A 27254-nucleotide genomic window follows, 5' to 3' on the forward strand; every position below is an offset into this window, starting at 1 on the left:
CTTGCACAGGATACTAAAATGGCTTGAAACAATTTTATTGGCATTAAAAATTTTTATTTGGAATTTAATCCACAATCTATACAAGTTATTTACAAGGCATGAAAATGGAAAACAGCACAAAATACAATTGAGGTATGTATAAGCTAAGAGCACAGTATGTCATGTTTCAATAAATATAATTCAAAATTTGTAAACTAAGTGACCAAATAGATGAGTCTTGTTTTATAGTAAAACCATATAAAATATCTATTTCACGTGAGGTAGAGGACAGTTTTGTGTCATGTAATACAACCAACCACAGCAATTTTAACCATAAAACTGTACATCATTGGCAAAATTTTATATTGAATTATGGTTAATGTAGTCATCAATTTGTTTCGACAGTTGCAGAACAGGTATTTCATTTACTGCCTTCACAGATTTAAAATTCAGAAATAATTTAAGACTACAGTGTTGGCTTAATATTATCAGGATAAAGAAATACTTCTAACAGGATGGTTAAAAACAAGTATATTTTATTTCTCCCAAACTATAATCCCCCAAAAGGTGTCCTAGATGTAGTAATTTAGGTAGGACATTTCTACTAGAACTACTTTAAGTATGCTGTGCTTTATTTTCAAGTTGAGGTATCTATATTGAAGAAAATCTTGTAAATTTTACATTCAACTAATTTAATACACTTTTGTTTTCTGGGCTTAACTTTTAAATTTGTTATTACATTTGATCACTTTCTAATTCAAAAACAGTAGCACTATATAAGACATTTAATTATATTATTTAAAAAACAGGCCCCAATTGCATTATGTAGTTTAAAGCCATTTAAAATTGATTTTACAAACGAAACAAAAAGACTGTCCTTTTAAACAAGATGCAATATAGAATACCTATATAAATTTTCCCAACGGAAATGCACAAGTATTCTATACTAGAAAAAAATTAAGCTGCTTATTCAATCCCACAATATATAATACATCAGTAATGTGTCCCTTATTGCTGACAGCTTCAATTAAAAACTATTAACAAGTAGTTCCAAGCACAGAAATAGATGTATAGTCTGAGCACATCTTTTCATTATATTATTTTTTAATGTCCTGTTGTGCAGATTAAATGCATAAAACCAAATAAAGATTGTTCCCTAAACAATCACAACATAAGTCTTTTTGTTGAGAAGAAAATTTTAGAGCTGATCAAAAACCTTCAACACCAGCTTTACAATTAATTTTAGGGAACTACCTTAAGCATGTTACTCATTTATCATTTTACTTTCCCTCAGAGGCCACAGATGTGCAAATAAATTGGTTGTTCCGTCATGACTTCAAATAAATGAATAATCTGCAAATTTGTACTCAGTCTATTTCACCTACTTTAGTAATTGGTTTTTAATTCAATATGTACAAATGATTTATATTCCAACTGGTAATATATTAAATAGGCTATAAAATTAGTTCAAGAAGCATGAAACATCCTAATTCTCATGGACACGGAAATTCAAGCAAAAGAATATGCTTTACAAAAATAAAGCACAAGCCAAACTTACGTTGTCAGTCAAATCCTTTCATAGTGTTTACAAGTTAATTTGTGAAATCAGGGTGGTTTTGAGCTTCCTCAATGACAGATTTTACTTTACTACCTTTATAGATTTGGTACCTTTTCCTTATAAAGTACAGAAACTATCATCACCCAAATTAAACATCACCTACCACCCAGTAAGCTAATATTGTTCCCTTCCTTCTAAAGATGCTTTAGCACTTTTAATAGGCTGTTCCTTTAATGCAGCTTTTTAAAGTAATAATTTTTGTATTTTTTCTAAATAGAGTATTATAAAATCTGAGGGAAAATCTGCTTGCTTAATGAATTAGCACGCAAAAACAACACCAAAACAAACTTTAAGATAGCAATCAACACACAAAATGAGCATGCAAAGAATAGAGTAAGTTTATATGGGCAAGATAATTTAGCAGAGGCCACTTTTAAAGTATTACAAAATCTCTGTATTTTCAAGCTATGGGGTACAGTTTAACTTAAAATTACTTTTCACCAGAATAGGTACATTTACAATTGACTAAAAAAACTATATTCAAGGAAGTTAGACAGAAACCTATGGCAACATCAATGTATCTTGGGGAAAATGAAGACTATACATGTGACAAGTTTTTATTATGTGAAGGACCAGAAAAAAATATTTCACTCAATTCTAAATTAAGAGTTTATGATAATTTGAAGGTATTTAAGCACTATTTAGGTTTTTAAAGTAACATATTTCAAAGATTAAGCAATTTAGAAGTTTTGGGTTGAAACTTAAGCAAGCTTATCATTTACTAAGTAACATGAGTAGAAAGATTTTGAGTGATTAGAATAAAAGAAAATTATAAGAGCTTAAGTTAAGTCACCCAAAAAGCTTAGCTGTGACACTAATTCACAACTAAAATGAAACTGTATCGTAGAATGTCTCTGTGATTTTTCTTTCTCCAATTTAAATAAAAGGTATTAGGAGGGTATGTCATTTTTAACATTGTTCTCGTATGTCATTTTTTAACATCTGTTCCTCCTTGAGGAGATTCCAAAAATCAACAAATTAAATTGCAGGATTAATACAGCAAAATTTAAATGGTAAATTGAAAATATACATTTAGTTCACACTAGTGAAAAAACTATACTTTGAGAATTATAAAATCCTTTTAGGATACATTAGTACCATTAAGTAAAATATGAAAATAACTGGTTAAATGATAACCTACTGATTTTTGAAGTTCTATACCATTAGAGTACCTATCATCTATGCTGGGAATAGTACATAACCCTAGCTAATTTATTTTAAAAATAGATTTAGCTCAAGTAATTTCATTCAGTACCTTAGGCAAGAACATGAGAAACATAAAATTCATGGGCTAATAATGTCAATTAATAGTAGCTTCAGGAAACTTCCTTAAAAAAAATGCATACTAAAAATTTCACCTAATATCTCTTAAGCCAAGAATTAACTAATATGAACTTTGCCATTAAAAAAATGACACTTTTCTGTGCAAAAGGAAAAAAAAAGTGCAGATGTTGCTCTCTCCTAAACTATAAGATTCCTATCTCCTAAAAATTATCTAAAAATCCTTTAGCAGATAACTAAACTTTCCTATATTAATCTATCACACACTCTATCAGTTGACTGTAAATTCCTGACTTTGATATTAAGTAGTAATTGAAATGGTCCATTTGTGCAAATTTTGATAAGACTTAACATTTAAACATACAAAAGTCCAAAATAACCTTTAAGACATTTAATATTTTACAACTTAAAGGAAAACAAAGGCAGTAAGGAAAACAAATCCATTATATAAATTTCAGTAAGCCCCATAACTACATATAAAAACTGTACAGGAAGATTATGGACTGTATAGAAATCAATGGTATCAGTTTTTCTCAAGAACAGTAACATTTCAACACCACTATTTAACAACATAAACATTTAACAAAGAAATTTTTACATTTTATTCCCTCTCCTGAAGTTGCTGCATTAAAAAAAATATCTAAATATAACCATATTTAAAGCAAAAAAAAAAATTACAACTGTTTCTTGCGTTTAGCAGCAGGATTATAACAAAGCATATTATCCATCCCCATTATGCCCATGGGGTGTGCTGTAACCTCATGAATGAAATTTTTCTTTTGACAAAATGTCTCTCAGGAGACATTAAGAAGAGAAATGAAGAAAATTCATTCCATAATAAGAACAAAATAAAAGCAAATTTTGTATATAATAATGAGTATAGCATATCAACTTCAAAAGGAGATTGTAATAATGAAAAAAGGAGATTCAACCCCTTGAATATCTCCATATATTTGAAATATGACAACCACCATTGTATCTAAAATTGAGTTTGAAATATGGATCACAAAATTCACAACTATTTTTCATCACACAATGCAGCTTTTAAAAAGTATACAACTGTTAAATTTGCATTAGAAATATAGGCAGATTATCTAATAGTTGAAACCATAGAGTATTGTTACTGAGCTGTTTGGGAAAAAAAAGTACAAAGAAACACATTTTCATTCATTTGGAAATGTAAAAATTTATGTACTAATATATAATCTCTCCACTTTCTCTGATCTACAAATGGATAGAATGCCTAGTTATCTTCATGCAAATAAGCAGTTCAGAATTCAATTACCAAAGCAAACAAACAAAAATAAACTCTGTCAGGAACACACAGATGAATCTCTTCAAAGGTTTCTATACTTTAGCAGTCTTTGATTTCAAAATTTGCAGCTTTAGCTCTTTTATCATCATCTCTAACTTCTGCCTTGCCTCCCGTTCCTGTCTGAGTTCATCTTGGAGCTCTTGCCTATCAGCCTCGGCATGGTCCAATCTCTGTCTTAGTTCTGCCAGCTGTGTGATTTAAAAGACTGTGTCAGTTTTCATTGTTTTGTGTTTCCACTTAATCCTCACATCACGGCAAAAATTGCCCTTCAAATTACTCTTTACAAAATGAACAATTTCATGCATATACAAACCTTGATTAGCTAATACTATTGCTCTGACATTGACTGAGGGAAAAACCAAGGGTAAGGAGGACTGAACACCTAGCGTACTTTCATTATGCCCTACACTTTAGCATACCTCTCATCATCACAGCCTGCCCATGTCAAGTATTATTTGTTCATCTTTCCTAAGAAGTAAGCTACTATTCATTTTTGCTCCCGTGCTTTTGAACATAGTGGTCAACAATTCATGTTTGTTAATTTTTTTATTTGAAAGCCAATATTTTAAAATAATGTAACACTTGATATTCAGATAGCTAGAAATTATCAATTTTGGCAACTACACTACAGAAACCCAATAAAAGTTTCAAGAAATAAATCAAGGTAAAAAAATCATCTTGAATGATATCGCATAAAGTTGTGTTTTTGAAAAGAATTATAAGTTTTGAAATCCCAATGAGCTTGACAAAAAATAATTTATTTAACAGAGAAGGTAACAGCTTCAATTTCCACACTGAAAGGGCAACATTATACAAACTGAGTAATTCTTACCTGTGCTGCATATTCAGCCTCGTTGTCTTTTTCTAAATTTGAGTCACAGGTACATTTTTGCTTCATTACCTGCTCTAATTTTTTCTCTAAGTCTTTCTGTTCAACATAAAATTCTTTCATTCTTTGAGCATGCTCATTCTGCAAAGATTCAAGCTCTTTCTGTAAATTCTGCTGTTCTTCAGTAAGTTCCTTCATTGCTTTTGAACTACTCAACATTTCAACTTCCTGTAATATACAAAATCACATTACAATTTGTACTTACTTCCATGTTAAAAATTTCAACTCAAGAAAAAATACTACATAAAATATCTAAAATTCAGCTGTCATATCAATTCTATGTGGAGGTAATTATCTTGAAAAGGTTTTCTCTAAAAATTTAAAAGTATATTAAAACTGATTATGAGTGTAAAAAAAAATAATCTTAAATTTGCAGCATCTCATCTTGACTATTTTTAAGAATATGCAAAAGTATCTTCATTAGGGCTATTAGTTAGATAACAACTTTACCATCTCAAGTTGTTGCTTCTTCTGCAAAATTGAGTTCAATTTTTCCTGTTGTTTTACATAAGTTCTCATTACTTCTTCCATGATCTTTCCTTTATCATCTTCACAAATGACATCTTTGACAAGTGGAGATGAAGCTGCTGCATCATGGTCAATTCCCGCCTTGCTTGTGTCTCTGATTATGTTACAAGTGGTAGACTCAGGTTTCTTTTTACTTACAGAGTTATTTGAGATTGATGGATCTTTAAGAGGCAAAAATAAAGTAACAAAGTATGAATATCACTCTGCTAAAAGTCAGTAGGACAATCCATAAATGAAATTAAGGAAAAAAAAAATCCATTTACAAATGAAATAAAAAAGAATAAAATACCTAGGAATAACTTTAACAAAAGTAGTACAAGACTTGAAAAACGAAAATGACAAAACATTGAAATTAAAGACCTACACAAATAGGAAGGCATCCCATGTTCATGGATCGGAAGACTTAATACTGTTAAGATGGTGTCATGAACTGAATGTTAGTGACCTCCTCGCTATCCCAGCATTCATATTGAAATCCTAACCCCTGATGTGATGTATTAGGAGATGGGGCCTTTGGGAGGTAATTATAAGGTCATAAGGCGAGAGCCACCATGACAGGATTTACGCCATTATAAGTGTCTCCAGAGAGCTTTCCCATCCTTTCCACCATGTGAGAACCCAGTGAGAAGATGGCTATCTGTGAACCAGAAAGTAGGGCCTTGCCAGGCACCAAATCTGCTGACCTTAGACCTTTCAGCCTCTAGAACCATGAAAAATAAATGTTTGTGGAATAAGCCACCCAGCCTATGGTATTTTTATTATAGCAGCCCAAACAAACTAAGATATCTGGTAATAACAAATTAATCTACTTTTTCAATGCAATACTTATCAAAATCCCATTGGAAATGGACAAGCTGATTCTAAAATTCATATGGAAATGCAAGGAATCCAAAATAACCAAAATATCTTTAGAAAGAGTAACAAAGTAAGAATTCACAATTACCAATTTCAAAGCTTATTACAGAGCTATGGAAATCAAGACGGTAAAAGAAGCCAGACAACAAAAGGCCTCATGTTGTATCATCCTTTTTATATGAAATGTCCAGGATAGGCAAATCCATAAAGATAGAAAACAGATTAGTGGTTGACAGGGGAGAATGGAGAGTTAACTGCCAATGGATTATAGTTTCTTTTGGGGTGATGAAAAAGTTCAAATTTAAATAGTTGTGATCATTGCACACTTTGTGAATTTACTAAAAAGCCACTGTACCTTACATGTTAAAAGTGTAAATTTAAGGTAAATGAATTATATCTCAATAACTTTTTAACAATCACTAGAATTCACTAATTTGGGAAATAAAATATAATGCAAATAGAGTTTAATGGTACACTAGTAATTATGTACCATATTTAAATCCAAAAGAACCTAAGTTTTAAAATTCTCAAAATTAAAGTACAACCCCCCCCCCCCCCAAAAAAGAATCTCAATTATGTATGAAAAGTTAAATGACTACAGATTCTTCAACGGCTCCCACAAAGCTGAAATAACTGTCACATTTCCCTAAGCTATAAGCAAAGCTCTGCTGCTACATGGAGGGTAACGAGGCAGCATTTGAGTGAACATATCTTGCTTGGTCCACAGTGTTATAAAAGGCACTGTAACTAGGCAGCTTTTTTTTAGATGTCCAGCCAACATTCTGCATTTGTGCCATCTGCCTGGCTCCCACAGCTACAAGTTTTCAATCCTTCTTTATTCCATGACTAAGTTTCCCTGAGTCCTATACCTAAATACACTTACATATACTTCTTGGCATTATAAGTTAAATGGTTTCTCAGTTCACAGAAAATTAAAAAGAAAAATAAGGACCTTTTGAAGAAATTTGAAAGCAAAGAAAAGGCAGGAAGGGGAAAAAATAATCAGACAAAAGTCACTTGCAAGCATGAAGCTGTGTAACCTATATATCTATCTCATTAGCCGCTATAGCCATCACCATTCTAGAAAAGTACAGCAATTGATGTTCTAAGAAGTCACTCAACATTTTTTACAATAAAAACCTCAATTATCTGAAAAAGTCCCTTAAACAGAAATCCTCTTTGAAAAATCAAATACCTAACACTTTTTAATACTGAATTTAAATATAGAAATACTTACCTAAATGTCTACGTACTTCTCTACTTGTTTTTAAATCCATTTTCTCCTGTTCCTCCAGTGAGACTTCTGGATAAGACACTGTTTTTTGATGTCTTCCACTACTGTAAGGCTTCTCTGGCTGTCTTGGTATGGATTTTCCTGCCTCTGTCTTTGTGACCTCTTTAGACTGGGATACAGCCGAAGTGAGTGACACATTTGGGGCAACCACTTTATCACACATGTATAAGTAGTAGCTGAAAACAAAGAAAGGCATAATAAGACACATTACATTTAGGTAAAACGCAAAATGTGTTACATCTATTTCTATGGTTAAACAATTTTTTTCCCACCAAAACAGGCAACATAACAACTAAGAAAATAAGGGTCACAGAAAAGAATTCTTGAAAAAGTCAGTATTTTAGGCAGTAAAAGCAAAATCATGGAGAGATTTTTGTTATTTTGCAAAAAATAATTTCTAAGAACTAAAAGGATACTCACTAGGAAAGAAAATCACAGTTTCTTCTCCTTCCCTCAAAACCACCTGAGAACTAAAAGCACAAAGCGCTTTAACAGAGCTATTTACAGCCCCAAGTAGGTAAGGTTTACTCAGAAAGAAAACACTATATGCTACTTTGGAGGACTGTTTTCTTGCCCATCACTCCTCTAAAAAAACAAATCCTTGTTCTTTGTTATGGTGAGGCTGATTCAGCCCTACACTTCTTGGCTATGGCCTGTTTCACCACAGACCAACTGCTCCCAGGGCCCTTCCATCTTAAACAGCTCAGAGAGAGAACAGGCATTCTGAACGTATCAAACCCAACAGAGCAATCTTCTAAAATACTTTTGTACTTCCTATGTATTTGATAAAACAGTAACAGTAAATTGTGCAAAACTAAGATCAAAGGGATATCTACCAATTTTGCTTGAAGTTCACATAAAATTGTTCAGTACATTATCTGAGACTCATGGAACAGAGACGAGCTAGATATTTAAGTATCATATGATTAACTACAATCTTTATGACCTTTAGCCAAAAGATGCAACCATTTAACTGACATAATACTTTATTCTCTAAACCAAACATGTCAAACTCAAAGGTATCACGGGCCAAATAAACAAGGTTTAAGTTTATGTGGGCCACAAAGAAACAAAAACTTCAATTTTCATAGAAACGTAGGTTTATTTCGATAGAGACATGCTTAATACAAAGGGCCCAAAATGAGTAATTGTTAACATAAGATAATAGGACATTTTAATAAAAATTAATATTTTTTCTTGAACATTAACTTACTAGACACTGAATAACTGCACAAATTAATAAGCGTAACTCAAATAAACCTATTTTTCTTGTTCTCCAAAAGCGAAATATTTTCTGTTGCACACACCAAACAAGTCAGTCCAAGACTAATGACATGGCAATCAGCTGCTAAAATATTCGCTGCTAGTATTAGTGGAGAGAAATGGTGCGCCTGCGCGTAAGGCACGTAAGGGAAATGAATGCAACGCAATTATAATAATCAGTCATTAGCGAACGTTGTAGTTCGTTATTATTAATTATGTATATTGTAAATATTAAGTTATGGAATTTTTATTAAAATGCTTCTTACATACTGTTATTTTGGCTGGGCTGCAAAAATATTCGTTGTGGACCGCATGCAGCCTGCTGGCCGCAAGTCTGACATGCTTGCTCTAAATTCTAAATAATTTCTTACATCTCATTGTATAGGACACATCTATTTTGTTCTTTTTTTTACCAATTACATTAATTCTGAGGATGAAAATTTAACATTCTGCTAAGAAAACTGACAGGTTTAATACTACCCAAAGATTTCAAACGCAGTAAGAATATAGGAATTGTGCAAATGAAAATAAGACTAAGATTCTTCATCACCATGCTTGTGGAGAATACTAGTATATATTTATAGTAGCAGATAAAACTTTAGGACTGAATAAATAAGGAGCATTCTTATTGAAAATATGAAAACTTTACTTTGAGGGGTGTGGTTACTATGAAAGCGTCTAAGTTTCAAAAAGATTTCTTTTTAAAAATCAAAGTTGCACACCAAACTTTTGAAGAGTGATTTACCTCTTGAAGAAAGGTAAGGAAATTAAAAGAAAACTTTTGTTTTTACTTCAGGGCAAAAATGAAAAGACGCATTTCTAGAAAAAAACATAAAAACCCAAGAAAGGTTATTTTGGACCTAGCTGGGTAACTCAGTTGGTTAGAATATCATCCTGATACGTCAAGGTTGCAGGTTCGATCTCCAGTCAGGGCACATGCAAGAAGCAACCAATGAATGCAAAAAAGTGGAATAACACATCAATGTTTCTCTCTTTCTCTTTCTCTTCCCCTCTCTCACTAAAATAAATAAAAAATTTTAAAAGGTTAATATAAATGTTCAATACAATTTACAATTCATTTCATTGATTAACAAGAAAGCCTAAAGCTATATCATGAATTCCCAGGGTCTAGAATAGTACCTGACATATAGAGGAAGGGAGGGAAGAAGGGGGGAGGGAGGGAGGGAGGGAGGGAGGGAGGGAGGAGGGAAAGAGGGAGGGAGGGAGGACAACAGAAGGGAGGAAGGAAGAGTTAGTGAGACAATACTCACTCACCTAGGGTGTAAAAATGAATGTGTCTGAGAAACATGATCACTTTCCTGCTTTATAATAGGATACCATGACGGTAATTCCATTCCTGATGGTGTATCTATCTGTAGAAAAATGTAGACGGGAAGATTATTGAGAGAAGGTGTGATGGTTAAAATTTTAAAGTGTCAACTTGACAGGGTCATAGCGTGTCCCTGGAGAACCTTGAGAAAGAAGAGTTACATTAACAGTCATCTTCTAATAAAACAATCTTTCCTTAAAGTACCATGCCTGGTCACTTGAAACTCAGGGACTGCTACATGATCTATCCCACTGCAAACAGTTTCAGTGTGCATGTTAACAGGGATTACCACAAGTGATTTCATCCAATTTCATACTTACAACATCTATTTTAAAAATCCATTTTAGCCCTGGCTGGGTGGCTCAGTTGGTGAGAGCACCATTCCATATACCAAAAGGTCATGGGCTCCATCCCCAATAGGGCGAGTACAAAAGGCAACCAATCAATGTTTCTGCCTCTCTCTCCCTCTCCCTCTTCCTCTTTCTACCTCTCTCCCTCCCTCCCTAAAATCAATAAACATATCCTTTGATGAGGATTTTTAAAACTTTAAAACCCATTTTAAATAACAGTACCCTGCAAATGTATAGAACTGGTAAGTTCTGATTCTTCTTCACTGCTACAACCAGCTGGAATATAACCCATCCATATCCATACAGTATTTGTTAATACTGTAATAACAATCTACAGTAATAAATACCTTGCCAAACTAAGCGTGAAATTACTTTGTCTGCCAACACCTATCAGTAAACCGTATTTCCTCATAAACTGTATCTGTAAATAAAGGAAAAGGAGAATATAACTGACTACTTATTGAGTATCTACCTGATAAGAAATACACACACACACACACACACACACACACACACACACACTTCTCATATATATATATGCATCCTGCTTAATTCCAACAAATACCTCATTAAGTAGATATTATTATCTCTATTTCACAGATTAGAAAACTGAGGTTCAGAAACTGAAACAGAAAAGAATAACCTGTGTTACTAATTTCTCTCTTATTCCGGTTTGCTTTGTAGTCTTCCCTCCCTATTTAATATTACAGTAATTACCCTGCTCTTTTGGGAAAAGGGTTCCTTGAAAGGGGGCAAGACTCACTAATGGAGAAGAGGAAAGAAGCTGAGAGAAGCCCTGGTTCAAGTGAGCAACAAAGATAGGAGGTTAACAGACAAACCTAGTGGAGTGAGGGAGAAGGAAGCTGGGGATGAAATACAGAAGGAAGGAGGAGACAAAAAGGAGAACTGGATATTCTGACCCTCCCTAGTTAATTCTGCAACTAGGTAAGGTATGTGGAGAATGACACCTCATTTGAGAATGCATAAACACAGCACTCAGGGGATAGCCACTAAATACCAAGAAAACTTGGAAAACTGTTTTGCCTGACATCCTAATATTCCAGTTCAGAACCAAGAAACTAAGTAAGGAATGGAAACATCTCCAGATGCTAAGCAGTTGTGATTAAAGCATAACCAAATTCACAAATTGTCCATGGTTTGGTTAGGGAGATCCTGCTAATAGGGGAAACCAAAGCAGATTGAAGAGACTCAGGAAAGGAAAGGCCTGACAGGTAACCCACTGCCCCAACACAACTAGCTCAAAACAGAAAGGAAACAGCTTTTGGAGCACACATTATACAACTTGACCAATAAGAAGATGATTTAACGCCAATTAAAAGCCACAAACAAAAATATGGTGATTTGTATTGGTAGATCAACATTTTTGTTAAGAATTACTGGGCAAGCCCTGGCCGGTATGGTTCAGTTGGCTGGGCATCATCCCATGCATCGAAAGGTTGCCGGTTTGATTCCCAGTCAGGGTACATGCCCAGGTTTCAGAATCGATCCCAGGTAGGGAGGTGGGGGGGGGTGGGGGGGGCACGGAGGAGGCACCTGATCGATGTTTCTCTCTCACCATCAATATGTATTTCTCTCTCTCCATCTCCCTTCCTCTCTCTCTAAAAATCAATTTAAAAACCTTTTTTTAAACATATTTTATTGATTTTTTTACAGAGAGGAAGGGAGAGGGATAGAGAGTTAGAAACATCGATGATAGAGAAACATCGATCAACTGCCTCCTGCACACTCCCTACTGGGTATGTGCCCACAACCAAGGTACATGCCCTTGACCGGAATCGAACCTGGGACCATTGAGTCCGCAGGCTGACGCTCTATCCACTGAGCCAAACCAGTTACTGCTTAAAAATCTTTTAAAAAATAATAATAATTACTGGGCAAGGAATTTGAAAGACTAAGACCATACGATCATAGGGAAAAGAATGATTATTTTGAAAAGATTTAAGAGTTACGCATTCACTGAGGGTCTCTAGACTCTATATAAGAGTAGAATTTTTTCTAAACCCACAATCCTGATCAAATACTCTAAAAAAGTTCAGAATCTGAGGCAAAATCAACTGCTTATTAATAAAGTAAGCCAATCACTTCTTTACAGTTTCTTGGCCTACAGCTTAGTCCTACTAGTAAGTCAGAAAGGGATCAACTGCTGGCAACAGAAATACTAAATGATAGATGCCTGGTGACAGCTGACAGCCCAAAGAGATGAATTACAACATAATGCAAACATAAAAACTATTCAAAAAGCAATGCAATTTGAGGGCTTTACCATAGGCCAGGGCAAATAATTTAATGTATCTCAATTGGCCCTTACCCTCATCACAACGGAGTATAATAACTGATGTTTACAAAGTCGTGAGTCAACATGACATAGTTAAATTATTTTATATTTTATATATATATATGCCTAAGCGACCGTTACAACCAAACAACGGGTCGACCAGTCACTATGATGCGCACTGACCACCACAGAGGGACACCGCTCAGCTAGAAGCCAGGCTCATGGCTGGCAAGTGCAGCTGCAGCAGCAGGAGCCTCTCCCAACTCCACGGCAGTGCTTCTAAGTGGTGGCCACAGGTACAAGTTGGCCAGGATGAGCGCGAGCATCGCCAGCTTGGGCTCCTCCCTGGCCACCTGCCACTAATATGCAAACTGTCCCCTCAACCAGGAATTTGACTGGGAGTTCGACCAGTGGACGGGGCCGGCCAGCCAACTGCCCACAGCCCTCCCCCCCTCCACCCGACCCTGCCCCAGCCGGCGGCAGCAGGCAGCCGGGGGGAAGGGAGGTCCCAGCCAGCAGCCATTAGGGACCCTACCTGTGCACGAATTTCATGTACTGGGCCTCTAGGGAAAAAATATCCTCAGGTGAGGATTAACAAAAAAAAGAGAGATTTTCTTCTCTAGAAGTCACTTGTTAAACTCATTATTTAGAAAATAAAGGAAGCTCTGTTCCACTTTTGTATTTGAAACAATCTTGGATGTACTGCTCAAGGAATCAATTGTTACCAGACTTTTTAAATTAAGATTACTAAAATTGATTTACATATTCAAAAATTTTCCTATTATGGATATCTAGAATCTCCAATCTTCAGAAAAGCAAATTCTAAACTTCTTCAGCCAAAGATCTTGACTTGAAACCTAACTCAATTTTGATCATTTCAAAACTCTACAGCTTGATTTGTATACATTTTACTTTTACTCATGACCCAAACTCAGTTTATCTTTATTTCTATGATGTCTCTACACTTCAGATGCCACCTTAAGTAATTGTGCATTCATATACAGGGCGGGGCAAATCTAGGTTTACAGTTGTTCATATGGGAACTAATACAAGAATAAACTTTTGTATACTCACAACTATAAACCTACTTTTGCCCTACCCTGTATTTTTAAACATCCATCCCTCTCTAGTTTCTGTTCTTAGCCTGGAAGACTGTCTTATTTGATTTCCCATTCTCACACAATCCCACAAACTAGGGGTTCTAAAAAAAATCTTCCTTAAAGATCACCTAGTGCAGTCCCTCAGCCAATGTCTGAACTCCCTATTCAAAATCCCTCATATCCAGTCTCTGCTTGGTCCAGTCCTTGAGGCCAAGGACTGTCTTATTTACTCTTCTACTTCAGTACATAGCACCATGCCTGGCATGTAGTAGGGATTCAATAAGTATTTGTTGAGTGAATTCTGAATGACAATGTAGCTCATTAACTTCCAGGGTGGCCCTATACAAGGTTACTCTGCTACCAAGAAATTCACAAATAGTCCCTTTCACATTCTATATCCTATTCCATGAAGTACCAAAGAAGCCAAAGGTCTCGGATGTATTTTTAGAGATCAGATCTACAAATTAAATCATATAAACGATGGGAAAATGGACAACATTAACCACAATAAAATGTTGGGAATTAATTTTCCCTAATATGCTGCGATAAGCCATAAACACATTTATAACAAATTATCCTAACTGCGTGTTAAAAATAATTAAGAAAAGCACATATTATACAACAGAACATTCACAGTCATGCCAGATTTTTTTCATCTATTCTGCATTTGTTTCAACATACAAATTAGATCTTCAAAAAAAGAACAATATAATTAAATGGCACAGCAGTAATGCTACTACTGATTAGCAATAAAAATTAAGATACCAAGAGAGGAGCATCTACTGCCGTTTATCTTACCTTTCAATATAGGAATAATTCATTCCTTTGTGTATTTAAACATTAAAATAGAATACATTACTCTACTTAGCAAAGGAGAGATGTAGATCATTTAGTAGCTTAACTTGAAGCCCTAACTGTTAGGGCCTAACAGTTTTAAATGTTTTTATCACCCAACTTTCCCACCATTATCTACCACAAAATGAACAGATGGCATCCTTACCTGAAACACATAAGAAAAATTTCAGACAATTTATTTCATTCTAAAGGTTCTTTTTCTCTAAGTCATAAAACAACCAATAATATCTATAAAAGCAAAATTAAACAATCCCAAAATGTATGGAAGAGGTCATTTTAAATAAAAATTAGGGAATGTTTAATGAAAGTTTCTCTAAGTTTCAACTTACTGTGTTATATATACATGACCCTTTGATAATCAGATTTTCTAATAAAGAACCATTGTATTTTGGTAGTACAATGCTTACTAACTCACAATTGAAGTAATTTAAAGAACTTGACTTCATTTACAAAAAAAACCAATAGGCATTTTTGCCACCACTTTCTAGATACAAAAGTAATTCCACCCAGTCAGCACTATTCATATACAAGCATTTAAATGTGTACTAAAAAAACTTTAAAATTCCTAGACTTATCTTCAATAATGAACTCGTAGGTAGCACTCCAGTTTTTAATTATAGGAACAGGCTAATATTTATGACTTTTAGTTGTGTCTAATGACAAACATTGATGAACTAAAAAAATCAAGACAATGCTTCAAAATATTGGTGGGATTTCCAAAATCCCCCCAAAATTTAAATCAGAATTACATTTTTTAAAATATGTGGAAAAATATTTTTTAAAAGATAAAAAATAAAGACTATACATTGTGTGTATTTATAAGACAGTAAGCATAGGAAGGACTAATCCCCGTAACGGTGTGATTACACAAGAAATAAAATATAATGTATATTAAATGCACATCACAACATACTGGTAAATCATTAGCAACCTTACTAAACACAAGACTGAATACACAGTTAAGCAACAACTCTCTAGGTATAAAGTGAATACAACCTGTCAGGGTCTTTTTACTGTGTACGACAGTAAGACATTCAAGTGGTCAATAAATGATTTCAGAAAGACACAAAAGACGCTCTGCCAGACAGCTGCCCACAACTCTTACTCTGACGGAAAGAAATGGAATCTTTCAGCACAGGATCAAGTTTCCTCAATACTCCAGCATGCTGTGAATGAGTGTTTCAACAACCGAAATAGGGATAGGATTACAAGGTAGCAAATAGCTATTTAAGAGATTGTAAGGCTTAGTCTTGTGCCTCATTTCACTGTAATTATTAGACTGTATCAACCTAATGCAAAACTGGAACAGTATGATTTAAGTATCTCCACTAACTTATCAGACAGAGATCTTCAGGAATTACAGCAATGTCTGCTGTTCCGCACACTGGAAGATCAATCATACCACCTACCTCACAAAGCCAGTTTGGGGTTTACAGTGCTTAAAATTCTTACAATGTGCAACTCTTTTTTTTTAAATATATTTTATTGATTTTTTTACAGAGAGGAAGGGAGAGGGATAGAGAGTTAGAAACATCGATGAGAGAGAAACATCGATCAGCTGCCTCCTGCACACCCCCTACTGGGATGTGCCCGCAACCAAGGTACATGCCCTTGACCGGAACTGAACCTGGGACCCTTCAGTCCGCAGGCCGACGCTCTATCCACTGAGCTAAACCAGTTAGGCACAATGTGCAACTCTTAAAACCTTCGTGGAAAAAAGCCATGTGAAGTCAGTAAGTACAACGTGACTCCCTTTACAATTTGAAAAAACAACAACTGATTTTTAAAATCCTGTTAACTCCTGGGACTTCTAAAAATGAATTCTTAACTTTATTTTTTATTGTTAACACTATTACAGATGTCCCCATTTTCCCCCCTTCGCCTGCCCCCATCCAGCTCCCACTCCCCCTTCCCTCTGGCCATCACCACTCTGTATCTATGGGTAATGCATATATGTTCTTTGGCTAATCCCTTTACCTTCTTTCATCCATTCCCCCACCCACCTCCATCCTCCCTGACAGCTGTCAGTCTGTTCCATGTATCCATGCCTCTTTCTATTTTGTTCATCAGGCTATTAAAAATAAATTTTTGTACTGGAATTATGTGGTGCCCTATTCATTTAACATTGCAAACACCAGAAATCTCCATGTCATATATATCTTTCACTGAAGTATCTACTGTCAAGTTTCAATCTGTACAAATCTAAGGTTTTGCTATCCCACTTCAGCATATGTGCTTTAAAAAAAATTATGATCTCAGATTATTTGGCCTTCAAATAATGTAAATTGATTATAGCAAAATGTAGATTAACTAATTTTACTATATTCAATGTGCTCATTTTTTATTCTGTCATCTGGTGTTTTTTTAATAAATACTGATGAGCCACTAAATTGATTTTATGACCCTTCTGGCCCTTTCTCAACAGGGGTTCTCAAGAGAATTAAGCCCAAATGCCCCAATGAATCCATTGTACACAATGAATTAACTACTCTCCAAAGCATTTAGAATGGTACTATATACCATCCCTGGGAGAAACGACAAACCACCACTCTGGTCAAGTCATTTTCTGCAGGACTTAATTCTCCCCTCAGGGAACCCCCGGTGAGAAAGGCTGCATGGGTGACAACTACAATTTGAAAAACACTGTTTTAAGCAAACTACCTTAAAATTGGTCCAAAAATATTACTGTTTCAACAACTATTCCTGTATAAATAACATTTGTGCTCTATAGATGCTTTTGCACTAACTTACAAAGCATTACTTATGAAAAAGGAATAAATTCCAATACTGTCACTTCATTTTTAACATTAAAGAAAACCCCTAGTATTACTTACCAAATGATCTTTACTTTCTTAAACATTTTTTTTTATTCGTTGGCCCCATAAAATAAAAAATAAAAAATATGTACTTTCAACACTCTTTGAAATCTCAAAATTAATTCATTATCACAAATAAAAACAAAAGGTTAGCTTTGCTTTAAAACTAATCCTATTTTCCTCCTTGAAAATCACTGGTAAATTTACAGGACTACTGAGATTTTCTTCATTCAGTTACCCAATCTTTTATTAAGCATTTACCACATTCTACATTTGGAAACTAGATGAATTTCTGCCTTAGGGGACCCTCCACGTAGTCTTTACATACATATTTCTGTGACCCACTTCTAAGTCTAGAAATCATAATGACTTAAATTAATTGTATACCTTTCCTAATCATTCCTCTTTCTGCCTACCATGGGACTATAATACTTTATTTAGTGACTAAAGCAAACTTCATCTTTAAAAAAGCTTATAGTTTAATTATATATTCTTTTTGTTTTTTTGTAGTCTAATAATATTCTTAAATTATTTTAGGTATTTGAACCCTCAATAGACCAAAATTCTGTATGTGGGCAAAATACAGGTTTCAAGCCATTACTAAAGCTATTCCCAAACTAGTTTTACCTCTTTACTTGAACAAATTGAGTTCTGGCTCCACAATCACTTTCCATTCCCAGAATTCTATGGGGATTGAAATTAACCCAATTCTTGATTACTTCCTTATTTTCCCAGTGGCATATTATAACATATGCACAGCTATGAGAACACCATTGGCTGACTACACACTGATTCAGGCCTATCCCTCTTTTTTTCTTCCTTGAAGTTAATTTTTTTCAAACCAAAAGAATAAATTTCTAAGTTCTTTTAATCATAGACCTTTTTTAAAACATCAACATTTTTTAATGTTTTACCATTTTTTAATGGTAAATGAATATAAACCTAGACTCTGTATTTCCCAGACCATAAGGGGGCACTATTCCCAAAGCCATTCTAGAGATTTCATTGAAACATTCTTCCTGTAACATAATTCTCTCATAAACTGTTTTACACTTTCTTCTCGCACATTTTATTCTAATAAGTAAACAAATATCTAACTAGTGTAATTACTGTGTACAAACAACTAAGAGGAGATACATTTGAACCCAATACTCAGTTATCATATGTCTTAGAAATAATCTTCATATAGCTCTAAATTAAGTCAAGATGTTTTGGGAAAGGAAAAACCCCCAAATACACAGTAGTAAATAGTTCAATAATAGTTTGAACCATCCTGCATTTCTGGACTCTTAACATCCAAAATACTTATCATCAGTTCTCTCATTTGATCAGTTATTCAACAGTTTATTCTCAAATTATGTATGTGTTCATTGAAGATTAAAACATCATTTTTCCAGAAAATTCCAAACATTTTAAAATAAACTGTGGTGGTGGTGTTTTTCAAAAATGTATTCAGTTAAAAAAAAAAATTTTTTTCACTGAGTGCCTCTGATGTGCCATGCGCTAAACTATATTCTGGGAAAACAGGAAAAAGATAGCCACTAAAGTCAAGAAGATAATTATTAATTTTAGAAAGTTAAACAAAAATATTCACATTGGTCTCTCATATGAGCACAAATACTTCATAAGATTCTGACTTATCCCCAACTTTATCAAAATTTATGCTGCTAACAAAATGCAAACAATACCACTAATAAAACAAAATATCATCTAATCTACCACAACACATTTTGTCCCAACACTACCCTTTATCATTGCTCATTCTCTGTAGTGTATTTCCTTACTTCTCAAATAAGGAAGTGTATTTTCTTCCTCAACAAAAGTATAGTAGCTTACCAGAGGGGAGAAATTTTTTGTACAATTATTATTACTCCAATCACCTCTGCAGAATGAACTGAAAAATGTAAAATTAAAAATAGTGAAATATTTAATAAGCTTTAAGAGAAAAAATTTTTTTAAGTTTTTTAAGTTGGTATCTTTAGGTCATCTATTTGCATCACAGATAACTTATAGTTTTTTTTCCCCTAAGCAGAGTAAAAACTGTATTATTTCAGTTACCTAATACATGTTTAGACACTAGAAATCTAAATTTTAATTTAAAAATATTTACTGCCCGACCGGTGTAGTTCAGTGGTTAAGCACTGACCTATGAACCAGCAGGTCAGAATTCGATTCCCAGTCATGGCACATGACTGGGTTGCAGGCTTGATCCCCAGTAGGGAGCATGCAGGAGGCAGCGGATCACTGATTCTCTCTCACCATTGATGTTTCTATCTCTCTCCCTCTCCCATCCTCTCTGAAATCAATAAAAACATATTTTTAAAAAATAAATATACTTACAGACCATACACCATCTATAACTTAGTGAAGATTGTCATCTATGTGCTGTAACAGTCAAGAATCACCTATAATTATCTACCAATTGTCAGCTACATACTGTAGCAGTAAAGAATCACCTATAATTATCTATCAACTGACTACAAATGGGCTTTTCTAATATGCTTGAAAATAATCTGAAGTAAATATCACCCTTCAAATATTATTTACAAATTATCAATTTGCTTAACAACCTTTTCCCATAGAGAAAAATGTAAGATTCAACAAAATTAGAATTAGATCAAATAAATAATACCTACTGAGGATTTAAAGAAAAATCAGGAATATAATATTCTTGCATATATTTGTTCACTTTTAAATACTTTTCTAACAAAAAAGTCAAATGATAAAAAGAGAGTTTTATAATGCCATTTTGCAAAGCAACTTAGGCATATCTAAAATCAAGTATATTTCTTGTAGTGATGACTTGAGTAAGAAAGTTTAAAATATAGCTTTAGTTTCCACATAGAATATAGTCAGTTCTTCACTTAGAACACTGACCTTATACCACTTACTTCTCCCATCTAAATATAGCTATTAGCTATGCAAATTAAACATAGCTATTAGCTATGCAAATAGCTTGGTGATCATTACTAATATAATTTCCATCCTTAGAAATAATTTAACAGTCGCTACATTTCAAAAACTTGCCTATTGAGTTTCAGGGGTATTTTTAATCCAAAAACAGTACTTTGACTACAAAAACTACATAAATTACATAAACATACAAAATCACACTGGTATTCACACTAAACATAGAGTGCTTTATATAAGGTTAATATATTTGGTATATTCTTTTATTTAAAAAAGAAAAAAAGAAAAGCCTGCCAACTTTTTAAAATGAGCTTCTTCTAGATCTAATTTGGTTTGTTTGGCAACCAGCTTACTGTCACAGAAGACGGTGAAAAATGTTCCCCAGTCAAGGACTCTCTCCTTGCCCCCTTCCCAGTTAAACAGCTGAGTATATATATACAAGTTAATACAGAGTTTAAGAACCATTATACAAAACTAAATTATTTTTTTAAGTTAATGTTTCTCAAAATTCAGTTTCTGCTATTAAATTAGGGGGGAAAGTTAAAATTACTAGACTTCAAGTCAGAAGACCTGCATTCAACTCGATTCCACCATCTACCAGTTATACAACCAAGAGCATGTGACCCATCTGGGACTGGTTCATCTGAGAAAACTTGTTCAACAGACCTTCAAAAAGAACCACCTCACAAAGTTTTAAGGAATAAATATTTAAAATACAAAGTGGCAAGCACAACGAAACAACCACTCAAGTATGTATTACACACGAACCCCCCATAACGCTCCTTTTTTAAAAAGCTTTATAATAATGCTGGAATTTTAAATTCCCTTAAGTAGCTTAAAATTCATATAAGCTTGGAAACAATGCCAAAATACACTAGTAGGAAATACTGCAAAAATAATAACAGCAAAAAAATCTCACATCTTCCAAAAATAAAAAATGAATTCAAATTATTAACTTCTGAGACAATAAAAGGCTACATCCAAATGAGGGATGATTTCAGTTTTAACCAAACCCTAGCACTAGCACATTCAGTTTCAGTTAAGTAAATTCATCGTGTGGCGTGTTTTTTTAACATTCATCATGGTTCTCAGGTATTTTTCTCACAAACACAGAGCAGGAATATTAGACAAAGTAGTTTATCCCAAAAATGCTGTCAGAGTAACAAAAATTGGAGCAAGAATATCTGGCAAATAATGTCACTACCTTATGACTGTAACGGTAGAGCCCCTAAATATCAAGACATCATAAATACCAAAAGGAGCAATCCACATTTTGAGAATATAGAGACTATCTAAGCAGCAGCCTTATCATGGGAGCAGTGCAGCTGTAAGCAAGTCCAACGATTTGAGAACTGGCTTGAATTCAATCCTGCTTCAAAGTAAGTTATAACTGCACCTGAACAATATGAATGCATCTACCCTGGCCAGGTAGCTCAGTTGGTTAGAGTGTTGTCCCATATGCCAAGAATCTGGGTTCAATCCTCCTGCCAGGTAAGATACCAGAATCAACCAATGAATGCATAAATAACTGGAACAACAAATCAATGTCTCAACCAACCTCTCTTCCTCGCTCTCTAAAATCAATAAATACATTTTTTTAAATGAACTTGTCTTGTAGCGTCAGGCAAGGAATTTTGAAGGCGTGCTGACCCTTTGAAAGCAGCAAGTAGCAAACTTGAATTAAGAGTTTAAAATTCTCTTCATGGGTCTTCAGGAGCAAATCACTGTCTTCAAAGTACACTGCAATTAAATTTCCCTCAAAACCTTAATTGCACCATAATAAAGCACCAGACACCAAATCTTATATTCTAGCCCAAGTTCTCATGTTGCTGTGAATAACCTTGGCATTTAATATGCTTCATTCATTTCTTCTGTGAAGTAGAAAGGGCAGAGATTGTTTCAAGGAATAAAAACAGTGGAAAAACTAGATTCTTAAAATGAAACATGGCCAACCTTAAAATTACACATGTAAAACTGCTCAGGAACAATGCCTGCCATCTTAAACACCTAGTATTAGCTATTATATTGATTTTAATCAAGCAGAAAAATATATTTAAAACCAGATCAACAGAGTATTTAATAACCCAAATCTTGCCCATTACCCAGGCATTCAAACTCTTAGAATATATCAGTTTAGCCTACCAGATAATGAAGTGGGAAAAATAAGTTTAAGCTCTCTTTGCTGATAGGTTTTCATGTTAACATTTACTCTTAAGTCTTTTATTTATTCTAGTTGTCACAATTTTTTTTAATTATTCCTTTCTTCATAAAAGAATCTTGGTTACTAGAGTCACAAATTCTTCAGACAAATCTTTCACTTCCATTTGTTTCCAATTATGATCAAGCTTAAATATCCAAGTATATTAACAATGTCAGAAATCCTAGATGTACCTTAGAAAAACACTGTTTCAAGCCCATCACCAGAACTGTTTTGACTAGCTATTACACCATTTGCAAATGGAGATAACACCAAAGTGTAAATTATCTTGAATCCTAGGAAAACAACAGATTTAGTCATCAAAAAGCAGGATGTGTGAAAGAGAGAAGTCAGGACTGGAGGAAAAAGCCCCAAATCCTCCACTCCCTGGCTATATAATCTTGGCAAAGCCACTTGATCTCTGAGCCTCAGTCTCTACCTGTACAATGGGAATCATCTTACTCCTCTCACTAGGTTGTTTGGAAATGCAAGTGAAAACACACACACAGAAGAGCATTTTATAGCCTAAAATATGTGATACAAACATATTACATACATCAGGATTTTTCGTTGTTGCATGAGCATAAACAGTTCCTTAACACACATATTTAAATATAAACTTCTGATCTCAAAGTAAACCATTATTGCTATTCAAAACTACTATTTTAAAAAAAACACTTGCCTTAGATTGTGTTCTCTTTCCATTTCTCATGCTAAACTTCTCCTTCATTTCTTCTAAAACTATCTTCAGTTTCTTTTCTTCAGGTGTCCCTAAGTATTTCGGGTTCACATGAAGATAGCAATGCCATTTGGCCGACTCAAAGCCCCAGTGGCAAGTCCTTTTGTCAGGTGACCTGTGAGAATGCATCACAAACGTCTGGGGTGCAAACATTCCACAGCACTCCAGACACTGAATACAGGGAGCATCAGGCTGGACATAAAACTGGGGTGCAAACAGACCCTGACATTTGCCCAAGCATTCATGTTCCACTTCAAAGGCACTGCCCGTTTCCTTTAACTGAGCCAATGAGTTTTTAGCAGGAAGTATGCTACCATTTTGAGGAAAAGTGCGGGGTCGCAGTAAAGCGTTACATAGTCTCTGTGCGTCCGTTAATGTAATCAGCCCACAGGAGGGGGCATTGAATGGAAGTATTCCCAGGACCTTTAAGATATGAAGTTGGTCTGAAGTACATCTTGAACAGTAGATGTACAATTCATCACACACTGTATTTATTTGCTGAAGTGAGAATTCTCGGAGAACAGAATTTAAGACTTGGGGCAAACAGAGTCTCTTTTCTCCTCCAACCTGAAAACAAGAAATAGACTCCCCTTCCAACATAGTCTGGGTGAGTTCTGTGGAGCTATCGGAAGGGATGAGCAGTGGACCAGGAAGAACCTGAGGAGACGGAAGAGGCAGAAATACAGTGGGTGACATGCTTTCTTGGGAATACCGAGCGGAAAATGCTGCTGGTCCACCCAGAGAGCTCTGACTACTTAAATGGAATTGTGCCAAAGTGTGTTTCAAACTGGGATTTAAATGTAAAGGTTCAGGCACCGAGGTACAGGTTCGTTTGACATGCTCTCCATCAGTTTCCATTGGTGCTTCATAGTCATCCAAGTGTTCCTTCTTAACTGTTGGCATCTTGTTTATCATCATTTTTCCATTTGCATGAATGTCTGTCATCATTTTTTTCACTGGAGGGCTGCCATCATCATCCATCCCATTCATTTTTTTATTTGAGCCCTGAACCAAGGAGAAATTTGTCTGTAGGTTTTCCATTGCTAAAAACTATTATATTAAATAAGTAAGTCTGACACTTGCATTGTTATTTAGCTGCTTATTTGGAGAAAATGTATACCAATACGTATGGTAACTCACATATGGTATGTTACAAAAAATTTCTATTGGTAACTCATAGAAAAATGAAGCTTCCAAAGAGAGGTCTCCCCAAGTTACTCAATAGATTTTGCAACTGTTTTGATTCTGCTAATACTCTAGCATAATTTCACTGCAAGTGCTATAAAATTTGTCTCCAATAATAAAGAATTTCAAGAGGCACACCTCTGGAAAAGCCTTTGCTTTTTTTTTTTAAGTCTTCAGATAAATGTATTAAAATAAAGATGCCAATTCTCTCAATTCAAGATTTCCAGGTTCAATGCAATGGTTTGGTTGGTTTTAAGCAAAACAAGTCAAAATTTTATTAAATTACTTGTGTTATAAAATCTAGACACAAACACAAGTCAAAATGATGCCCCCAAATTTAATTTTTGGCACCAAGACACCAAAAAAGGCGGGGGGGGGGGGGGGGAATGTCTTCTCTAAAAATGATGAAGTTAGTCTATGCTGACAAACTGAAGACTTGTATAAATCCTCACACCAGTAAGAGCCTCTGACTCCACTTGAACGTCTACAATAAAAGATGATTTAAAAAAAAATGCCCAGTTATCTTCAAGGACTGCTATTCATTCTTCTTTTAATTAATCTGGAAGAGAAGGGGGATGGGAGAGAGTTACATTTGAATTTGCTCCAGAGGCCAAAGGGTCAGTTTGAAACCAGTTTCTTAATCTTAAGCTGAGTTCACTTTACCAAAGGTGACACCCGAGTGACTTCTATAACTGTAACACCATTTAACGAGAAGAACCTTCACTTAAATAGGACAGCAATCTGGAGAACAGGTAAAGGGAAATATCACCCCTCAAAGGGGAGAGGGCTACTCCAACTCCGAATAGGAAGAACCTTAAACAGATCATCTCACCCAAAGCTCAGTACCAGAGGCTTCACAATTATGCCATTTTAACTAAAATAATCCATTACTTCATCTCATTATTTAAAAAAAAAGAAAAAGAAACACCCAGTTTCATCCAAAAAAAATCGGATACAAGTTAACATATCTGCCACATGTAACAAAGTTACAATCTTAAATACATTAATTCACTTTGTCAGTGTATGCTATTTTCCTGGGATGATTGTAGGCAAAAATTAACTTTCCTTTAACAGGTTAGCGAAAGTGCTGAATGGAAGCCAAAAAGCTATGGCCTCCATGCCTGGGAACCTCCATCCCTGAACAAGTCTAATCCAGGACAAAAAGCACAAGGCAGACAGACCTCACAAAGAATGCAAATGGAGGAGAAGGGGGAAAGAAAAGATTCTTCTTCCACTTCTTTCCCGGGAGAAAACCCAAAAGCTATCCAAGACGTCGAAAATTCCGACTCCCAAACTCCCAGCAATTTACCGTAAAACAGAACCAACGGGGGAAAAGACCGAGGCCACTAGCCAACGTCCTGACTCTCGCCCGCCGCGGGAGCACCTCCGCCAACGCACACCGAGGACCGAGGAAGCGGGCAGGAGGCGAGACCGCGGCTGGGGGAGTCCCCGGCGCCCCGAAACCCTCCGCCCACGCAGAGCCACCCACCCATCTCAACCCCGAGGAGGAGTGACGGACCAGGACCCGGCACGCCTCGGGGTGCGCAGGGCGTGCGGGGAAGCGGAGGGGAGCAGCCCCTCGGAACCCCGACCCGCTGGCTCGGGACAGCCCCAAGTGCCTTTCCAACACGGCCCGGCGCGGCGGCCGCGCGGAGGGCGGCGGAAATCCCCCGCGCACCCCCTCCTCGGGAAGTTCTCGAGTGTCACCCCGGCACCCCGAGGCTGCGCCGACGCCCGCCCGGGGCCAGGGGGAGGAGAAGGGTCGGCGAGCGGGTGGGGCGCCGAGCCGGGACCCTCGCGGGGATCCGCACGCCGCCGGGGGCCGGCCGGCCGGGGTGAGCCCGGGGCATCCCCGCGGAGCGCAGACGAGCGGCGTGCGGAGGGGGGGCGGTGACGGGCGCCCGAGTCCCCGGGATCCCGACGGCTCGAGTCAAGTGCAGCGCCCCGGCCCGGCCCACGCCCCCCGCCGGGGGCAGCGAGGCACGATCCGCCGGAGGTCACCCGCCCCGCGCCCCCTCCGGCCCCGACCCCACCCGGCACCCGCGCATCCGGACCCCCGACTCCGGCCTCCCTGCCCCCGGGAAGCTCGACGAGCTGGGTGGACTCCCCGCTCCCCCCCGCCGCCGCCGCCGCCGGCTCCCCGGGGGTCGCGTGCCCCTGCCCCCCGCCGCGTCCTCCCCGGCGAGCCCGGCCGCACCTGTGCCCGCCGCCGCCACCGCCGCCGCTCGCCCGCTCCCTTCAGCTGTGCCGGCGCCGCTCCGAACCCCACACACATCGCTACACACAGCCCTCTGACGTCACCGAGCCCTCGGCCCGCCCACGTCACTGCGGAGACACACGGCTTCCCGCAGACGCCGCCGCCGCCGTCTCCGGCCGCCCGGGGGGGAGCGAGGGCGGCGGGGGGGAGGGGAGGCAGGGAGCCGAGCCAGCGGCGGCGCCGCGCGCGCGGGCCCG

The 27254-nt window shown here is 36.5% G+C and overlaps 1 protein-coding gene across 2 annotated transcripts; it reads right to left on the reverse strand.

Moving 5' to 3' along the window:
* Window positions 1-495: 495 nt before the first annotated feature.
* Window positions 496-27145, reverse strand: SKIL (SKI like proto-oncogene). 2 transcript variants are annotated; one of them, XM_070406812.1, is made up of 7 exons: window positions 26998-27145; window positions 23559-25359; window positions 10298-10395; window positions 7703-7935; window positions 5533-5771; window positions 5026-5250; window positions 496-4381 (listed from the first exon to the last, which is right to left on the reverse strand). In XM_070406812.1, the coding sequence occupies exons 2-7, from the start codon at window positions 24654-24656 to the stop codon at window positions 4226-4228; spliced, it is 2049 nt and encodes a 682-aa protein (XP_070262913.1). In that variant the 5' UTR covers window positions 24657-25359; window positions 26998-27145; the 3' UTR covers window positions 496-4225. The 2 variants fall into 2 exon arrangements, with proteins under 2 accessions (XP_070262913.1, XP_070262914.1); XM_070406813.1 differs by lacking the exon at window positions 26998-27145 and adding an exon at window positions 26110-26233.
* Window positions 27146-27254: the final 109 nt, after the last annotated feature.

The sequence above is a fragment of the Myotis yumanensis genome, unplaced genomic scaffold (assembly GCF_028538775.1).
Source record: "Myotis yumanensis isolate MYYU_CA2020_CCGP unplaced genomic scaffold, mMyoYum1.0.hap1 SCAF_2, whole genome shotgun sequence".
Classification (NCBI taxonomy): Eukaryota; Metazoa; Chordata; class Mammalia; order Chiroptera; family Vespertilionidae; genus Myotis; species Myotis yumanensis.

Coding starts and splice junctions, on each gene's coding strand:
- SKIL (XM_070406812.1), bottom strand. CDS start 24,656: ATGGAAAACCTACAGACAAATTTCTCCTTGGTTCAGGGCTCAAATAAA. Junction 10,396..23,558: donor GAAAGAGAACACAATCTAAG/GCAAGTGTTTTT, acceptor ATTTTTCTACAG/ATAGATACACCATCAGGAAT. Junction 4,382..5,025: donor AGGCTGAATATGCAGCACAG/GTAAGAATTACT, acceptor TAAATCACACAG/CTGGCAGAACTAAGACAGAG.